The sequence below is a fragment of the Accipiter gentilis genome, chromosome 4 (genome assembly GCF_929443795.1).
Source record: "Accipiter gentilis chromosome 4, bAccGen1.1, whole genome shotgun sequence".
Taxonomy (NCBI): domain Eukaryota; kingdom Metazoa; phylum Chordata; class Aves; order Accipitriformes; family Accipitridae; genus Astur; species Astur gentilis.
In genome coordinates, this window is record NC_064883.1 from 38126855 (window position 1) to 38145448 (window position 18594).

The following is an 18594-nucleotide window of genomic DNA, read 5'->3' on the forward strand; positions in this document are numbered from 1 at the left end:
AACTGTTATTTTAAAACTATGCTGAAAAGGAATAAATTGAGCAAAATCTATTAAATCCTCTCAACTTTTATGCTGAGGGTTAGGCACCACTAAATTTAAGTTTAACAGAAGTCTGTTTTTCATTACTCTTTTTGTGTGTGTATATCTGTACGTTACCAGCTTGAGAAAATGTTCTATTTACACCTAAATCATGTATAGCTTATACATAGACCAAGCTCCTTGGGGTTACTGAGGAGGTCCTAAGAATTGCTGAGGACAGTCCCTCCAGGACTGTCTTTGTTTTGTCTGAGGTATGGATGAAAACCATCTAGAGGTCTTTTAACCATCCTCTGGTGCAAGGTACCTCAGGCTTAATTTTGGGGTTTAGTATTTTGAAGCACACCAAAAGAAACTTTTGTACTCCCATCAAAAATCAATGGATTCATCAGTCAGCCTTCTCATCAGTTTGCAAGAACTGCCTACTCTAGACTGCATTTCCTTCGATATAAATAGATTTTGCTGTGGTGGCTACCATGACCTTTCTTTGTGATGTACACACCTTGGAACTGAGCAATAACTTCTGCCCAAGAAAGGATCGAAGCTATTCCCGCCCCCCATCTTTTTAGCAAATATAAATGTGTATCAAGTTTCTGATGATTCATCTGCTAGAAATGGAAGAAAGATCTTCTCCTCAGATATATTTCAAATTCAATAGATTAAAAAGAAAACATACAGCCCAAGTGGCAGCGGAAGGTTCAGTTCTGCTAAATCTTAAACTTAATTTTATTTCTCTAACAGCTACAAAATTACAGCTTGTTTTCCTTACAACCTTCTATTTCAGAGCAGTGTTTAATATGTCTGTACGTAAAATTAAAAATGTATGAAAACCTTGGCGCCTAGATAAAACTCTCAGACCTCCTTAATGAAATAAACTTAGCTTCAGATTCAATGAGCTGTTCCTTAGCAGTGGGTGAATCATTTCTCAGATAGCTCAGGAACTAAATCTCACCTCAGGGCTAGATTCCTAACTAACTGGGAGTAGGTATTGGTATTTACTGGCAGAGATTCCCTACGAGCCTCTAGATTGCCTGGCCTTAAGCTTAGCTCCTTCTCTTGACTCCTAACTGTGGCTTTCACTGTCCGTTCTTCCCCAAACTGCTTCACCCTTCCATCTTTTTATGGGTCATCCTTGTTGCCTGGATCAACTTGCTGCTTGACTGTGGCCTGAACTCAGCGATGCTACTCCTTTGTCTTGGTATTAGTATGTATATTTTAACATACTGATTGTTGGCCTAATCTCTGATTGTTCCCGGTTTTCCCATTTGACTGGACCTTCTGGTCCCCCCAGTTCTTAGATCTGGTTCATTCTGGCTATAACACTTCTGTCTTCATCGCAAATCTCGTGAGGACCTAAATGCTAGGTTCCTAACACCCTGGTTATAATACTATTGAAATTTACTGTGTAGGTCTTTTATACAAGATGATGAAAGCTGGGAACCTATCTGTGCTGTACAAACGTTAAGCATGACACTTTGTAAGAGCAGGGTTTGTCTTTGAGTCCACTGACATAATTTCTATAGGCAGCTCTGAGAGAATTTGATTTCTCTAAGGGCAGGTTATTGCACGCTGAACAGTGGTCTACTTTTTCCAGCTGTGTTTCTTGTTATAATAAAATGTATTACTTCTACCTATAAACCTTGTCTTCAGTTATACTGTTCTCTCTGGACCAGCTCCTGAGAGGGGAAGAGCACCAGCTGCTCTCACAAACCAAAGTCTCATATAAAGTTCCTCTTGGCAGCTACGGATGCTTTCACCACTTTCAGCATCTGAAGAAGACAAGATGATTGAAGTGGGAGTAATTGAAGAAAAAACCAGATGAGTAATAATATTGTCTGTCAGACACAATCTAGTGCTGCACAGGGAATAGCTGTAAAGTAGGATGGCTTTTCCCAAGAAGCATCTCAAGGGCTGTGCTCTCTGCTCCTTCAGGTCTGCTTTTAATGGTCCTCTCCTGTTCCTACAGCCTCAGTGAATACCTAGAAAGTCACTCTCTGTGAGCAGAGGACTTCAGGAGGAGAGAGAGTGGGGACGTTTCTGACCTCTCACACCCATGGTATGACTCTGCCTGCAAATACCTTGTCTGTATCTTCACAAGTATCACAAGAACAAGGGTGAAACCGTGGCCATACTGAAGCTGAAGGAAGTTCTGCATCCATTCAGAAGTGTAAGAAATACATTAGATAGTCAAAGATTACTTTTGCTAACTCTGAAATTTAATAAACACCCCACCATCTGCTTTTAACCAAGAAAATGGGCCAGGGGCTGGGAAGTGAATATTATCTGAATTATAATTGGCATGGATATTATGTATAATGCATCAATAGATGTAAACGGGCAGAAAGTGATGATCCTTACTTTTGAAACTTCCTTGGAATAATGTTACATATTTGGATAGAAATAATTCTTTGATTTTCTAAGTCACCATCTATAATTTATAGCGTGCCCTAGATTAATAGTTTTCTGTGTATATTTAGACAATTGATCTGCTTGCAAACTCAGACAGAAAATTGCCTGTGTGTATAGAGGGAATGGGACAACTGAATCCAGAACAACTGGGAGATCGTGCCTTCATACTGCAGCCCTTGGCCAAAACCCAACACAGCAATTTGTCAACAGAAATCAAAGACAGAAAGCTGCTCCAGGCAAGCGGAATACAAGTTTTAACTTAAGTACGGTCTTTCGAGCTATAAGTTCTGATGCCTTTACGGGGCAGACTGAGCCCCAGGAGGATCAGCTCGACCAGAACACCCCCAGACCCCCTCACGTTGTTGTCCAGTTCGGTGACTGACGCCCCTGGCCACCCTGCTCCCCGAGCGGGGAGGGCAACCCCTCTTCGCACCCGTCTCCTGAGGGGCCTTCCCGGGTGGGGCCGCCTGAACCTCGCCGCAGGCGACCCCCGGGGTCCGGACCGCTCCGGTGACTTCTCCCAGGGGACGGGGGGCTGCCCGCCGGGCCCTGCGCCTGAAGCTCTCCCCTGCCAGCGCCTCAGGAGCCTCCTGTCCCTCTCCTCAGGGCAGCGCGGGTGCCTCCTCTTCCATCCCCCTCCGCTCGCAGTCCCGTCCCGTGCCCCCCCCCCCCCCCACTCTCCAGACTGGCGCGAAGCCCCCTTTCCAGGCAAAACCAGCAACCCCGCCCCTTTCGCCCCCGGCCACTCCCCTGGCTCCGCCCTCTCCCCGCCCCTCCCAGCCTAACTCCCGCCTTCCTTTCAGCCACAGCCCCGGGCATTGGGTCGCCCTCCCCGCGCTTAAAGTTAAGCCCCGCCCTTCGTCCCTCCACCGCCCTGGGGCGGCTTGACCACGCCTCCTACCCGTTAGCCCCGCCTCTCCCCCCTCGGGGGGTTGGGGGCGGGGCCGTGGCGTGCGCGGGGACGCTGCGTGGTGACGCAGCAGGAGGAGTTGAGGCGGTGCTGCCCGCCCTTCCTCCTCCTCCTCCTCCTCCTCCTCCGCGCCCCAGCCGGACGGTGACAGAGCGGCGGAGCCAGCCGCCAGCGCCGCCGCCAGGCCCCCTCAGCCGCCGCCAGGGCCCGGGGGAGCAGCCGGCGCTGCCGCTGGCCATGGTGGCCCGCCTGCCGCCGGGAGGGCAGGAGCAGGCGCGGCGGCGGCGGCCGCCATTGCGCGCGGGGGCCGCGGGACTATGAAGGATGGAAGCGGACGAGGTGACGATCCGCGAGCAGAACTTCCACAGCCAAGTGCGGGAGTACACGGTAGGCGCCGCCGGCCTCCCGCGGCCGCCTGCCGTCGCGGGTCCCCGGCTGCGCGGTCCCCCCCCCCCCTCCCGCCTTCCTCCCTGACCTGTCATTGCGGTGCCGCGGAGGCCGCGCTGCCGTGGGACGCCCCCCACCCCGCCCCCGCTCCCTGCCGTCCCCCTCCCCCCAAAGCCCCCGTCGCCGGGCAGCCGCGGGGTTGTCCCGCTCCTTCCCTCGGCCGTTGCCCGCCCTTCGCTGCTTTGCCCCTCGCCCCCGCCCCCCCCCCCCCCGCTCCGTGTCCAGGCTGACTCGGGTGGCGTGTCCCGTGTGGGCATAGCCGTGCGTGCATCCCTCCTCCCTCCGGGCTGGGTGTGAGGGGGCGTGAGGGCCGGCTGGTGAGGATCCCAGCTCTTACCCGGTTGAGGGCTTCCCTGTGCCTTCAGCGAAAAGGGGAAGTACAGTGTGCAGGACATAGGTGTGCTTCTGAACGCGGTCCTGTCGGCCGTCTTCAACACCTCAGCCCTCCAGTGCAGCCTTCTTACTGTAAGGCATGGATGGGATTTTGCGTTATCTCTTGTGATACTAAGACCCTCCTGTCTTTTGCTGCGCTGTTTGCAACGGGTGTGTGTAACCTTCGTGTTTTCCCCAGCCCCTCGTGTCGTTCTCGGCGCTGCTGCGTGCCCCGTGCTCTCCGAGTGGAGCCGCACAGAGCACATAAGCAGTGCCTGTGCTGTCCCATCTTCCTCAACCTTCTGTAGCCAAGCGCAACACTATACCTTACGTGCAGATGGAGAGAGCTGTTGTGGTTTCCTCTCTGACTGCCTCGTAATTGTTTTCAGGACTATTCAAAGCTGATAGAGTTGTTTTGATGGGGCTTGTTTCTCTTCTGCTTCAGTTCAAGGAAGGAAAAACATGCTGCGCATAGGAGACACGCAGTGTTGTCTTCTGTGTACGTGCTATCCTATCTCAGCTCGGCATTTGCATTGTCTTTGTGGTTACTGCTGTGTAAGAATGGATTTCTTGAGTTAAAATATGATTTCAGAATTTACCTTTGAATATTTTTCAGCTGTATTGGGAGACAGTATTAAATACCACTGTTAACTGATTTATGTAGGCCTATGGTTAGGTTATTTGATAACAGAGACTTGCTTGGATCCCTAGTGTGTTAATTTCTTTTCTATTTTTTTATGAATCCATATGTTAAGACCTTCTTTTTTCTGGTGAAGTGTTATGTTTCTGGGATATTTTTTTCTGAAGAGCGCAGAACAAGTCTGTATGAAGAGAACTGTTACTTGAGAAGATTTTCTGGACCGTCTCTTTTCTGTGAGTGGATATTGTGTATGTCATGAGAGCCATGACCAGTGGAGGAGCATGAAAAGAAAACTATGTTTTCGTAAAGAGGTCTTTAAGCATTACCTTAATCTCGCTTGTGCTATGAAAACACAAGTGTATGCACAAACCATGCATCTCTCCTGGATGCTAGCATCCATCTTTTCCCCAGTGACCCTTTTTCTGTTTGTATTTCATTGTTTGCTAATCATCTTCTACTTAAATCCACCAGAGTCTTGTTCTGATACATCGTGTGCTACATATTGTGCTTTTGAACTTAGTCGGATGCACAAATTTTGAGTCCGAAGGAATGGCTTTGTGCAGTCTCTCCAGGAACTGTTGCAAATAGTGAAGGTCTATTAAATCTTAAAGAACTAACTCCTCTATACTGCAGCTACCTCTCTAAAGCTTTTTCAGCCCCTGTAGAGCAATTGGTAACTCTTCCTATTGGTGTAGTCACATAAGAAATCACATAAGACAATAACTCATATTTTAGAGGTGCAGTGTTGCTTTATTTGGACAGCGGAGGCAGAATATTCTTGCTCTTGAAACTGTACTTTCATATTCAATATTGATGACAGGCCGTCTATGTTATGGTTTGATCAGTAGGGATAATAATAACAATTTTGCCTTTTAAATCATGCATTGGTACAGTTGTGATCTTGTCTTTAATTTATGTTTTAAGACCACAGGGCTTCTTGAGTGCATAAACTGCTGCCATCCACAGCTGAGTATACAACCTTCTTGTGGCTCTTGCATAGCTGTAGCAGCATATTGCAAGTATGTTTACACTTGTGGTTAGTTTAAGCATAACAAAGTATACAGGGTATGTTGCTTACATGTACCATTATGTTAACATCCCCTCCTAATCATTCCTGCCCTTGCTGGTCATAAAGTTACATGGTGAATACAATTTCTTAAATATGCAAATAGTTGTTGTGTGGGTAGTGGGTATAATCATCAGCCCCTCAGCTGGAGGAGGGAACATATTCCACTTTTTGACACATGCATGAGACTTTCATTCCAGCTGCAGGTGGGCTGGGGGTAGTGGAGCAGTTAACAGAAGGATTTGATATTTGTTGTGTTATGTTACAGTGGAGGAGACCTCTATATGCCTGTAAGAACTAAGTCAAATTTATGGAATCTGGTAGTATTGTCTTTGGAGACCTACTTGTGTGGCACAATCTTTACTGGAAGCTAAAATGATACATTCATGAGAGGAGAGAAGAGAAATCAAAGTAAGTTGATGTAGTTGAAAAGAAAATCCTTTTCAGTTTTTTTCATTTTCTTTGAATAGATAGAGAATTTCTGGATTGTGCTTTCTGGTAGAGTCCTAAGGGCACACTAAGCTTAACTTCAGTGTAATGCTTCATTTCTGTTTCATTTATTCTCTGAACTGGCAAGCTACAAAGTTTTTCATAAAGTTGTGTTACGTAACAAAAATTAAAGGCTTGTTATCCTTCTGCTGGTGGTGCCTGTCTCTTTCTGTAGGTGCCAACTTCTACTAATTCTGCCTTGAAAAGACTAATGTTTCTGACACACTTATAGATTGAGCAAGGGTAGTAAAAGATTATTTTTTAAAATAAATCCTTTATCTGCTTTTGAGGTGACTGTCTCTGATTTAATACTTAATTTAACTCAGGCCCTTTCACTCTTGACCTCGTTTGGAGTGTCTGTATGGCACCTGTTTTTTTCAAGAAAATAATCTGCCTTGTATTTTGTTGCTTCATGAGGATGATCTTTTGCTAATAGGAGGTTAACTCCCTAGTCTAGTTTTGGCGTGGCTCTTCAAATGGGAATCTGCTCTGTTGAAGATCTGTTGTTTGGAACAGTTATTGAAAACACCCAGACTCTTTAAAACTTGTACAAACTTTAAAATTCAGATTTGGTAAAGTAAGCATGGAGATTGGGGACTGATGACCCAGTATAAGAGACATGGCACAGCCATGAGTTTGCTCTAAGTCAATGAGAGCCTTGACTTCAATAAAGCCAGAGTCATACTCGGTTCTAACTAAAAGGGGCAGCTCTCTGAAAAGCAGCTGTAGTTGGTTACAAAATATAGAAGAGCATCTGTGTTCTGTACTTGATCAGCATTCGTATGAAAGAGTTGTAAAGGCCAGACAATGTTCTGTGCTGGTCTGATCCTATCTGTTATTTCTGTATACTTAATTAGCTTGCCTTTCTCTATTCTTTAGATTAATTTATAGTTTGCTGAAATATTGCATGTCCGTGGAGGATATTTAAGCTTTTAGGGAACTGCTTTTCCCTTGTGTCCTGTTATTATGTCTGTTTATACAACATAATTATAAAGTGTTGGGTTTTCTGCTAGTATTGTTGTGAACTGTCTATTTCAAACACAATTGAAGCAAGTGCAATGATTCAATCTCTGTGTTCCCCTGGGTTTACTTCTTAGAATATTCTTACACTCCTTTTTTTTTCCAGTTTGAGTCTTCTATTCTGCAATATTAGTTTGTATTTTTAAAATTTAGATCTACTTTGATATTATTTTTCCATTTACAAAATATATTATTTTGAGTTTGTACAAATACACACATACACTAGGTTATGATGTTTCCTTGGCAAAATAAATACACTGTGCTTGCATTTGTAGTGTGGGGAAAGCTGCGGAAGAAAACAATTTGGTAACCATAGAATTATTGCTTAGAAAGCTTAAGAACAAACAGTAAATTTGGAAATGACTTAATTATATTTAATATGTTTATGAAAAAAATCAGTTCTGGTAGAATAAGTTCAAATACAAAACTGCTATTATAACTTTAATTGCTTCATGCAAGTCCAGGCAGACACTGAAACTGGTGTAATATGTAGGTTTATGATTGATGTCAGATGCTTCCATTTGAAGGACTAAATGTTTTCAGGGGTGTAGGCTTCAGATGCTAGATATTCGGAGAAACTTAGTTTTTCTACTACTTAATACTATTCCCTCTACAATAAGGCTGTCATACCACTTTTAAATATTAAGGTGTGGAGGTGTGGTTTTTTTTGTTACAGGTGATATGATGGTTACTTAGAGTGTATGTGTGTGTAAATCTGAATCTAAAAATAATTTCCAGCAGTTTAGAAAGGTCTTTTTAGGTAGTTGCAACTGTGCCATGTCTTTGATTTTTGTTTGCAACATCACACTAATACCACTGGCTTTGTTTTCTTCTCTGGTTTCTTTTTGTACCTTTTGTCCTCTTGTCTTCTTTTCAGGCAGAGGGGTGTTCAGGATTCTTCTATATGAACTAGTGCACTGTGGTTACTGCTGGCATTTGTCCCCTATAGGGCTGTAAAATGAGAAAGCTGATTTGAGCACTGTACTCCTGTTGGTAGTGTGCTCTTGTTCCTTTCACAAGTTTTTCTTCCTTAAATTTATGCCCCAGACAAAAATTGTAATCTTCACAGACCCTATTTTATGCCAGAAGTGATGATATTCTGATAGTGGGCCAGGAAGAAAATGCTGAATAGAAGCATGGGTGATTTTTAAGAACAAACTTACTACAAATACTGAAGTGTTTTTGTTTGAATGTTTATGCAAGTTCATCTTTTACTGAGTAGAATTAGCACCTTTCAATTTTTTATCCATATTCTGAAAACTTGAGGAGTAATTTATATCTTAAATGGCTTCTTGTATGTCAAAAATAGCTTTGTCTAGGCTTCTCAGTATTGCTGCTTTTTATTTTTTTTAATGTTTTGGAAAAGAATTTTAACTGAATAAAGGAGTATTTGTGGTAGTGGCATGAGATATAAGGCTGAAAGTTTGGTGCACATTTACCATAATTACATATACAAAATGTTGGCATCTTCCTGTCACCTTAAAAATACACCTTTACTTGTAAACATGGGTGTTCTACGGAACTTTTAAGAAGTGATGAATCATCTTCTGGCTGCTGGTCCTGAGGATCAGCGCTGGTGGATCCATCTGGAATGAATAGGCATCTCTAAACACTTGGCATAGACAAGTGAATAGAGAGATGCTTATTCCCAAAACAGGAACAGCTTTTGGAGAGTTCCACTCTCTCTGTTTACATAAAATAAGCATGAAAGGCTGAAGTGTAAAAGGTTGCTATTAGTTACAGTTCAAAATAATTCCTTTTGAATACCAGTGTATTTCTTTGTGGTAGCAGTTGACCAGAAGGGCGACACACTTCATGGAAGGTACAGACACCTGTTTAAGAAAATTTAGATTAAGGTGTAAATTAGATTTGAGAAAGTCTAATGGAAAGTGAAAGAACTGACAGCAAACAAAACCAGCTGTTGATTACAAGACCACAGACAAGCACATCCATCTTGGGTTTTGTTTGGATAGCTGGTCATGTAGTAGAGGGACTGGATGAGGTGTCAGGATGTAACAGGGAGATCATAGGGTTGTAGTGAATGTCTCAATCTTTGCTGTGATGTAGGGTTGCTGGGTGTGATTGAATTTATAAGCATGAGACCCTCCAGAAAGAAGTGTTTTCAGATATGTTGAGGGGTGGGTGAAGTGGAGGGCAAAGCAGCAGAGGGGATGGTGTTAATGTCAGAGCAAAGAGAGAATCTGAAGCATGTTGCCAGTGAAGTTGTAAGAAAGTGAGACTTCAGTTCTGGTGACACAGATGGAAATTTGGGTTAAGGAAGACTATCCAAAGAAAACAATGTTTCATTCAGTATAAGCTTACTGCTTTTATCTGAAGGTTAAGTAAGTGATTTTGTTGTTGTTTTTTAAATTGCAGTGCTTTCTCCTTTACTGTCGTTCACCCTCCCCTCTTTAATTTGGTATTTATCCTTATTTAGGAGAGCAGTGATAACTCTTGTTGAGGAAGTCTTAACTTCTACGATACTCTCTACTCCTTTCATGCCCTCCCCCTTACCTTGAAAACCGCTGAAGCTTTCCTGTAAACATGTACTGTCAAATGACATAGGGACACTGACTTCTTGGTAACATGAATGTGCAAGAACTTACATAACTTATGATGCAAGAACAGGAGAGACTTTGAAAGTCATGATTGTAGTTTAAGTTTTTATGCATATAATAATTAACAGCCTGGGTTGCTGCATGACTTGAAGAGGTAGGTATACAGCTAGGTAGAGATGACCTGGAATAAGTTACTGCTGTAAGCCCCTTATTAGTCATTCATGTGACAAGTGAAACTGCTTCATACTTTCAGCAGCTTTCATCTGTTGCTCTTTGAGGCTCAATTTACTCTCATGAAGATGGTGACAAAACTCATGTTGACGTTTCATCAGCTTGGTGTTGAATATGTATTGTAGTGTTGCTGAACTGCTTCCCACACAGAGGTTTCTAGTTTCTTGATTAACTGAATATATTAAAAGTTGTTTCTAACTACCATCAACATGGTTCCAAGAAAGAGCCCAGTACTTTGTACTGTTTGAATATTTGAGCACTTTGATAATAACTTGGCTTTTAAAATTTTGATTAACTGGAAAATATTCTACAGAACTTTCAGTTCCTCTTTCCATATCATGCGTGCTCTACACAGCACAGTATAGATGGCATTGCAGTCTGTGTGTGGTTGAGTTTAATATACAGAGGCTAGAAGCACTATATGTGTGTGATTAACCCCCCCCCCCACCTTCTTGGTTTACAGTGGTGTGGTTTCCAGTGTTAGGCTTCACAATTGGCAGCAAAATGTGGTGCTTCACAGTTTTACTGTTGATTTTAGGTGCCTGTTTATGCCTTGAGTATCCTGGTTTTTTTCCATTACCTAACTATACTTTCTATTTTTAACGTATTTAGCTGACGGTAAGAATTGATGCTGATGAGTTTGTGTTGAATGTGACAATAGCAACGTGTCTAAAATATTTGCTGAGTTTAAGACTGTGATAACTTATGTCCAGTAGAGAGTCTGCATAATAGGTGAGAATTATGAAAGCATCCAAGTATTGCAGTTAAATATGTTTGTGTTTTGGGAATGGGGGTGAAAAAAAAGATGTGCTACTTAAAAATTCTGCACTAAGTATGTGTGAGAAGACAAGGAGGAGGATTTTTATGGGTTAGGAGGAGAAAATTCATTAGCTCTGTCATCTTAGTTAAGCATCTTGCCCTGGAAATTAGTATTAGCCAAAGAAGCTGTATTAAATAAATTATTTACTGAGTTTGTATTAATGAGACTTTTGAGGTATTTTTCAGAAAGGAATTTTTAATAGAATAACTTTGTGAAGTTTTAATATAACAGATTATTAATAGCCTGGCTGTAAAATATTGAATAATACCTTTATTCAGTGGCAGATTGTTAGCATGATCTAGGTTGGTGCTATTGGTGTTAATTCCAGAGGGCGTTTTTAAATCTTGCACTAATGGTGAAAAATATTCTTGAATCTGATTTTAATGGCATTGCTGTATCCCATACAGGTCAAAGAAAAATGACTTGTAGTCATTTTCTGAGGGGTTTTGAGTGTATTACTGGGTATAGAATACAGTACTCTGAACAAAGGTATCTTGGGCCTATTACTAAGGGTCATGGAGGTATCACTTTTTTCCCTTTACCCAGCAACATAAATACATTCCCATTAAGTATATAAAAGGGAATGTAAAAGCTAACAAATTCATATATTGATTTGAATTCCTTCATTATTTTGAAGTGGGGCTCTGCTGCTGGTGAAGTTAATGTGAAGATAGTTTTAAGTGAATGGCATGAGGAAGCTGCCTTCTAAAGGGCTATAGAGGCTGTTTTTCATCTTCAGCTGAGCAGTATTTCTAGCACACAGAATATGTTTTTGGATGTTTTGTACTTTGTTAGATCCTGGAATTTTTTCCTAGATGAGCAAGTCTAGGCACTCGGCCTCTGAACCACTTATGATTTCTTTATGATGTAGGAACCAACAAAAGAATGTGGGTCAACTTCTTGCACATGTCTTAAGCCAGGGAGGAGTCCCGAGAGGAGACCATGCATGTGGGAGAAATCATAGGTGTGGAGGGCTGTGTGAATGAGTACAATTAATCTGTAGTCATAAGATGCGTTTGACATTTTCTCATAAGCTTGAATTTAATGTGTCATGCTAAGTGTATAAGGCTGGCTGGATTAAAGTGAACTTTAACCACAGAGCACAGAGTTCTTAAGAATAAATAGTTAATACCTCATTTTGAGAAAAATGAGGTGTCCAAAGCAGATGATATTATGAATGCCAAGGTCAAAGTGAGACCATAGCTAAAATTTTCTTTAGTGTGCATAGTTTTCTATGGGTAACTTACTGTTGACACATCCAAAACAGGTGGGACACCTTGTTTGCTTTTTAGATGTCAATGGCATAATGGAGTTGTTAGAAGTAGACTGAGCAGAAGTGCTTGTCTCCACCTGTATTTTCTTGCTGTTTATTCCTGCCATCCTTTCCAGGAGTAAACAATAGTTGCCAAGAGGGACAGTAGGAGGAAGCTTTTTAGTTGCCATGTGGCATTTTAATGCACATTAAAATATTTCAGCAGCATGAGAGCACTAAGAGGTAGGTGTACAATGCTATGCTTAGTTGTTTTCTGTTATAGAAATTAAAACCCAGAAGTGCAACACTAGTACTTTTCTGTAGGTAGTAATCACAGTCAAGCAAAACACTGACAGTTCTGTTTTCAACTCTTAAACATGTTCTTATACATATTCTACAGGGTGGTGTTTCCCAGAGTGATCTCTGCCTCCTCTTTTCTCTATGCTGTTTTTTCTATTTAGGGGAAAGGACACGTTCTGTAAAGTAACAGCAAGAAGGGGAGATACTCTTCATTATGTCTGTAGCTGGTCTTTTTTTGCATATCTTTTGCATAGAAATGCTGGTAGATGTAATAGCAGTAACTTTTTTTGTTTTAATACTGATGCGGCCACTTTAAAATGAAGTTATTTCCTTCCTTCCTTCCTTCCTTCCCTTATTCCTTAGTTTTTTGGGGCAGCTTCATCTTTCATTTCATACATAGCATAGTAAAATGCTGTTTACTTCTTGTCTGTTTTAGTCCCTATTCTAAAAGGTAGTATGCAGTCAAGTGGGAGGAAATGATCACTTGTCTGCTTTGATGCTTTTAAGTGGAAATCTTGAACCTTTGTTTCATGCTTGGAAGTGTGTTAAATCAAAGAACATTACTAAGGTCTCTGACTTCTTTTTGCAAAGGAGTTCTGTGGTGGTTCCTTACTGCTAAAAGTTGTTGTTCTGCAAGATGTCCAGCTTTTTCACAGTGGGAGGATATCCCTGACACAGCCCTACAGGGGCCTGTGCTTACACTAATGCTTTCAAATGTATTACTAAGTGACCTGGAGAAGGGTGTAACTTATGACATGACGAAGTTTCTCACGGTGCTAATTTATTCAGGATGGTAGAAAAGAAGGCTGACTGGTCTCCAGCCTCCTGCTTAAAGGAGGGTCAGCTATGATGTCAGACTAGGTTACTTTGGGCTTCGAAACCTCCAGGGATGGAGACTGTACATACAACCTTGCTGGACAACTGATTCCACTGCTTGGCTGTCCTCATGGAGGGGATTTCTCCTTACCTCCAGTCTTATCCTCCCACCGTGCACCACTGTCAGGAGCCCAGCCCAGCACTTCCTTTCACAAATGAAGATTAAGAACTCCAGGGGAAGACAGGCTTCTTTTGCTTGTCCTACCAGAGGTTGTATTTAGCCCATGCAAAGCAATGTGAATGAATTATATGCTTGAGATTTGAAGATTTCTTAATGTGCCACCTATTAAAAGGGAGCCCTTAGATGTAGCATAGAATCCATGCGTCTTCAGTTACTGAGTGGTGTGGAGGGGGGAACACAAAAAAAGACATTACAAATTATTAAGAATTGCTTTGCTTGACTGTTTGGCTATAACCATATAAAATTTTCAGACTCCTATGCTTTTTAATAAGTGATTAGAAATGAAAGTTGACAGATGATTTAGGGTACTATGAACATATGTATATGTGGATTTTCCCTCTTCTAAGTTGTGGGTTTTTTAAGAAAGTCAAATTAGGAGCTGTCAAGAACTGTGTTTTCTGAAGCCACATAACTATTGGTAGAGTGTTCCTTTTGCGTTTGCCAAGGGCTGTGTTCAGTACATGCATTGGAAGGTATTTCTTGAACTAGGGTCAGCGCGTCTTAGTAGTGTAAAGTGAATAAGAATGGCTGTAGTGTACATGACAGTAGGTGTTGCATTTGCGGGGGGGAAACTGCTACTCAGTTTCCTCAGCTATCGGTATTAAGAGTAGTCTTGCTCAACTTAGATCAAAATGAAGTAAAACATTATGTTGTTAGTACAAAACCAATTCTTTAGGAGATGTAGTCAATACAAAGGAGGGTTAGAACTTGGTGGAGAAAGGACTCGATTATCCCAAAATAATAGCTGTAGTATGAAATTAAGGTGTGGTTTTAAAAGGAAAAAAAAAAAAAGACATAGTGATGAACTTGAACCCTGAAAACAAGTTTCTACTGTAACTTGAGAGCTGCTCTGCTGGAAGTAATTGAGGAGGACGGTGTGGATGGATTCAGCAATTGGAGGATAATGCTAAGTTACTAGTGTGATTCTCAGGTGAAGGTGGTGAAGTATTTTCAGTACAGAAAGAAAGGCTTAATGCTGTTAGTACCTGGAGTACTGCATACAAGCCCAGTCATTCCTAATTGAGAAGCATGAACCAAAGCTAGAACAAGTACAAAAAAAGGGCTGTATTTTTTTTTTAGTACAAAAATATCCTCAAACAAAGAGCAGTATGAGGAGTAAGAACCCAGGACTGCAGTGTGACAGGACAGTGGAATCTATTCTTCGCTATCATGGGCAACACATTCCTTTTCCCCAACTTAACTGAGTTCCACTCTAAAAATAGTTAGGATGCTGGCTTTTGCTACTCCCTTTGGAAAGCTATTCAGAATGCATGATTAGAAACACTTCAGGATCATAGATTTCACTAAGTATAAATTGAGACTGAAGTAATATTTCTGAGTTTGCTTATTGAGTTGTTTTAGTCACTATGAAGGACTTTTAATTTGTGAACTCTCTTCTGTTAAGATGTTAAAGCTTTCACTGATTAGAATTTACTTATTTCTTTTCTTACTGATCATTTTAAGATTATGTGCTTTTTCAGTAATAAACAACTTTGTAAATATTTGTTGTTCTCAATTCTGAGAGAAGTAGAGGGGCAATTATACCAAGATATATAGTTACACCTTATTGCTGAGTTGCAAAGTAGCTGTCATCTAAAACTAGAAATACAACATTTGACAGTTCGTGTTACTGGACAGCTTTCATCTGCTGTGCCCTCAGAATACCTCAGTTATCTCAGTGGAACCTTTTAAGTACAGACCTACATTTTCATTGTAACCTTGCTATCACAGATCGAATAAAGGTCATCTGTTTTATTTGAAGATACAAACAAGATTGCAGTCATTTTTATTCTTAATTAAAATGAAACCAAAAATGAGCTTAACTATATCTTTATCTTACACAGGGACAGTGTTATTTGGGTCTGACAGATTTTTGAAGAATTTTACTGACCTTGTATATGTGATACCTGATTTTCAAAAGTGGATGCCTAAAATTAGATGTCTCTAATCCGTAGCCTTGGTCTAGTTTTCAGAGGAACTGGAAACTTAGAGAAGGACTCTTTCAGCACTGGCATTGTGTTTTCCAATACTGACAGGACAAGCTGTGTCAGAGTACTCTGAAAACCCAAGGGTCATCTCAGTTTCTTTTTTTCTTCCTGATTCAACAACATACAAGCATTTTTATTAAATCTTAATAAAATTCTTTATTAATAAAATTATTTATTTAAATAATTAAATTCTTTATCAAAGCCTCTTCTTCTCTGAAGCATCCTCTGGAAAGTTGGTGAACTCATTCATGTTAGATATTTGAATTCAGAGATCTAGTTAGGAAATCTAATTTTCAGCATCTGTATTTCAGGTATCACTGCTGTGTATTGCCAGCACAGAGAATGAGCTCAGTTGCTGCTTTTAGACCTATGGGACCATAATACTTCTGGGAGACGTGCAGGGCAGTTGCAGGCACCCAAATGGGAGGCTCAGACACTTGGCTATGCTTTGTTTTTTTTTTTAATCCAAAATGTCTGACTACACAAAAGAAATAACTCTCCCAGTTTCTTTTTATTAGTGTTTCTTAAAACGTCTGTCTTCCCTGATTGAGTGATACATTCTTTCCCCCTCTGATTCTGCTGATTTGGATGTAATGTGCTTATTTAGATGTAAATTTTTAAGGGCTATGATCCCTATGTTCGCTTTCACTTTTTCCTTTCACTTAAAGTAGCTTTTCTGCCCCTGATTTTAAGACAGTGAGTTCTTAAAGGCAGCAAATCTTTAAATGATTGATTAAAGAAATAGATCAGCTGCTGCCCAGTGAAGTAATTTTGCAATTTCAGATCACAAAGGAGATTAAAGCTCAGATTGAAGTAGAACACACTTAGGTTGTTAATATGAATTGCAGGGCCAATTAAAAAAACCAAAACACAACAAAACCCAACAAAACAAACCCAAAAAAACCCCCAACAAACAACCCTTGTACAGGTAATAGGGCAAACTCGCTTTAATAGTAGCAACTGCTACAACAGTTTTGCCTGATTGAGTTGGTTAACTGCTTTGTGTTAAGACTTATGAGGTGGCTATTAGTATTGTGCACAAGGAAAAGAAGCTTAACAGTTTGGGCTGCTTCAGGTAGCTTCTCAGCCTGTGGTGTGCAGGTATTCTGTTTCCTGCAAGCTGACATGAAGCAGAATACTCTGCTGGTATATCGCACTGTTCACTGTGACTGCTCAGGCGCTAGGGAAGGCTAAGGGATACAGCATCATGGAATGGCATGCTTCGTTCTTGTTTAATTTCTGACTGAATCATGTTTTTAATGGGTATCAACAAACAAGATTAAGGAAGCAGCATTGAGCCAGTGATGCCTCATTCAGGAGCAAATGAAGTGTTGTTTTTCTCTTTTCTTCTTCTTTCCCACAAAGGCTTGGAGGGTTAAAACTGTCTTGTTGTTCGATTCCTTTCCTCCAAGATTTCCAACATATTTGTAGGTGTTGTGGTCTTACCTTGTTGTATTGACGTTTTAGTGCTAAATCTTAGAAACAACTTGATGCGAGTCATGGTGGGCTCAAGGTACCTCTGACCTAAATAAGCTACCTACCTTATGAGGAGGGAAATTGTGCCCTTGGCTTCTAAGGGAAACATCATGTTAGACCAGCTCATGCTTGGACATCCACTGTAGGCCAGTGAGTCTCTCTCATGTGTGTTGCCGCCTGGAATTTGTTTGATTCAAGACGTCTTGGAAATAGTAAATGTACTGCTTTCTTCTTTCCACATATGCCGATAGCTTACTCCAAAACTGGTCTTCAAGAGCCCATCGTATAAAATACAGTTACCCCTAGGTTACATGTGAAGGGGATACAATGTGTGACAGTTTTTACAACTCAAATGGATTCAAACTTCAAAAAAACAACCCACCCCACCCAGCCGTCCCTCAAACAAAAAATTGCACTGTAAATAAGGCTTTATTCTTAATTTTAGAGTAAAACTTGCTGGCCATAAAATTGATCCAATACCTGTTATTGTAATTAAACTGTTCTTACTGGCTTAACTTTCTATTAATAAGCTATAAACCAAAACATTGATGACATTTAGATCGAATACATTTTTGTTGACCTGAATTCAATTTTAAGTTGTTGATACTGGATTTTCTGTTTATTATTCTTATAATCCAGGCATTTCTTCATAACCTAATAAATACAATGTTTTTTCTTCCAGATCTGTTTTCTCCTGTTTGCTGTTCTCTACATAGTTTCCTACTTCATAATCACAAGATACAAAAGGAAAGCAGGTAAGCATAGACTTAATGTATTAAAAAATAATTTTGCTTTTCAAATGAATAGGTGATTCTTTTTCTCTCTGCCTTCACAAAGAAAGCAGAAGAACTAGATCTCTGACCAAAAGTGTTTCTCAGGCTGCTGGTCTATGGCAGCCTGGACTGATCTAATTGTATATGCTGCTGTCTTGCCCTCTGTCTGCTCCCTTTGTCCCTGAGCCACGCATGTTTCCATCACCTCCCTTGTGCCTGCTCTGGCACTTCTCAGACCCTTTAACATGCCTTCTAATATCACTAACCAAGGGAGGGAGTGCACTGAAGCATCTTAGAGAAAGATCAGTGAGTACTGTAGCTGGCACTGTGTAAATTGAGTGAGAATGGGTGGCTGTTTTCAAGGTGGTGTGGATGGCCACAATCACTTGTTCTGTTGTGGCTCTGTGGCAGCCTAAATTTTTAGCTGTTTTGAGAGGGAAGAAAGGGGAGAATGTCAAGTAGACTCTTCTGCCTCTCTTGCCTTTAGATCCTGTTGTTCTCCTTTCACGTCATCTTTTCCAGAATAAGTATCTGCAGGCTGTGTTCTAGCACCAAAATCAAGTTCAGAGCTTTAGCTGGTAAAGTGAAAAGGTTGCCAGTAATACAGAAGGGAAGGAGCGGGTTTCTTCAAAAAATCCTGCTTTGCTCAGGTGGAGTTATTTCAGTGTTCTTAACCAGTTCCTTATGACCTCACCACTGAAGTCTTATTCCTTGAGATATTTTTTTTTGTCCCTTCAGAAACATGGTCTG

The 18594-nt window shown here is 41.1% G+C and overlaps 1 protein-coding gene across 3 annotated transcripts in view; it reads left to right on the top strand.

Moving 5' to 3' along the window:
- The first annotated feature begins 3407 nt into the window (after positions 1-3407).
- Positions 3408-18594, top strand: part of LMBR1 (limb development membrane protein 1) — a 76560-nt gene continuing 61373 nt past the window's right edge. For 2 of the 3 annotated variants that reach the window (XM_049798271.1, XM_049798272.1), the window contains exons 1-2: positions 3408-3742; positions 17754-17826. In XM_049798271.1, coding sequence (XP_049654228.1) covers positions 3680-3742; positions 17754-17826 — 136 coding nt within the window. In that variant the 5' untranslated portion in view covers positions 3408-3679. The remainder of the gene's footprint in view (positions 3743-17753; positions 17827-18594) is intronic. The other variant, XM_049798273.1, reaches the window with a different exon arrangement.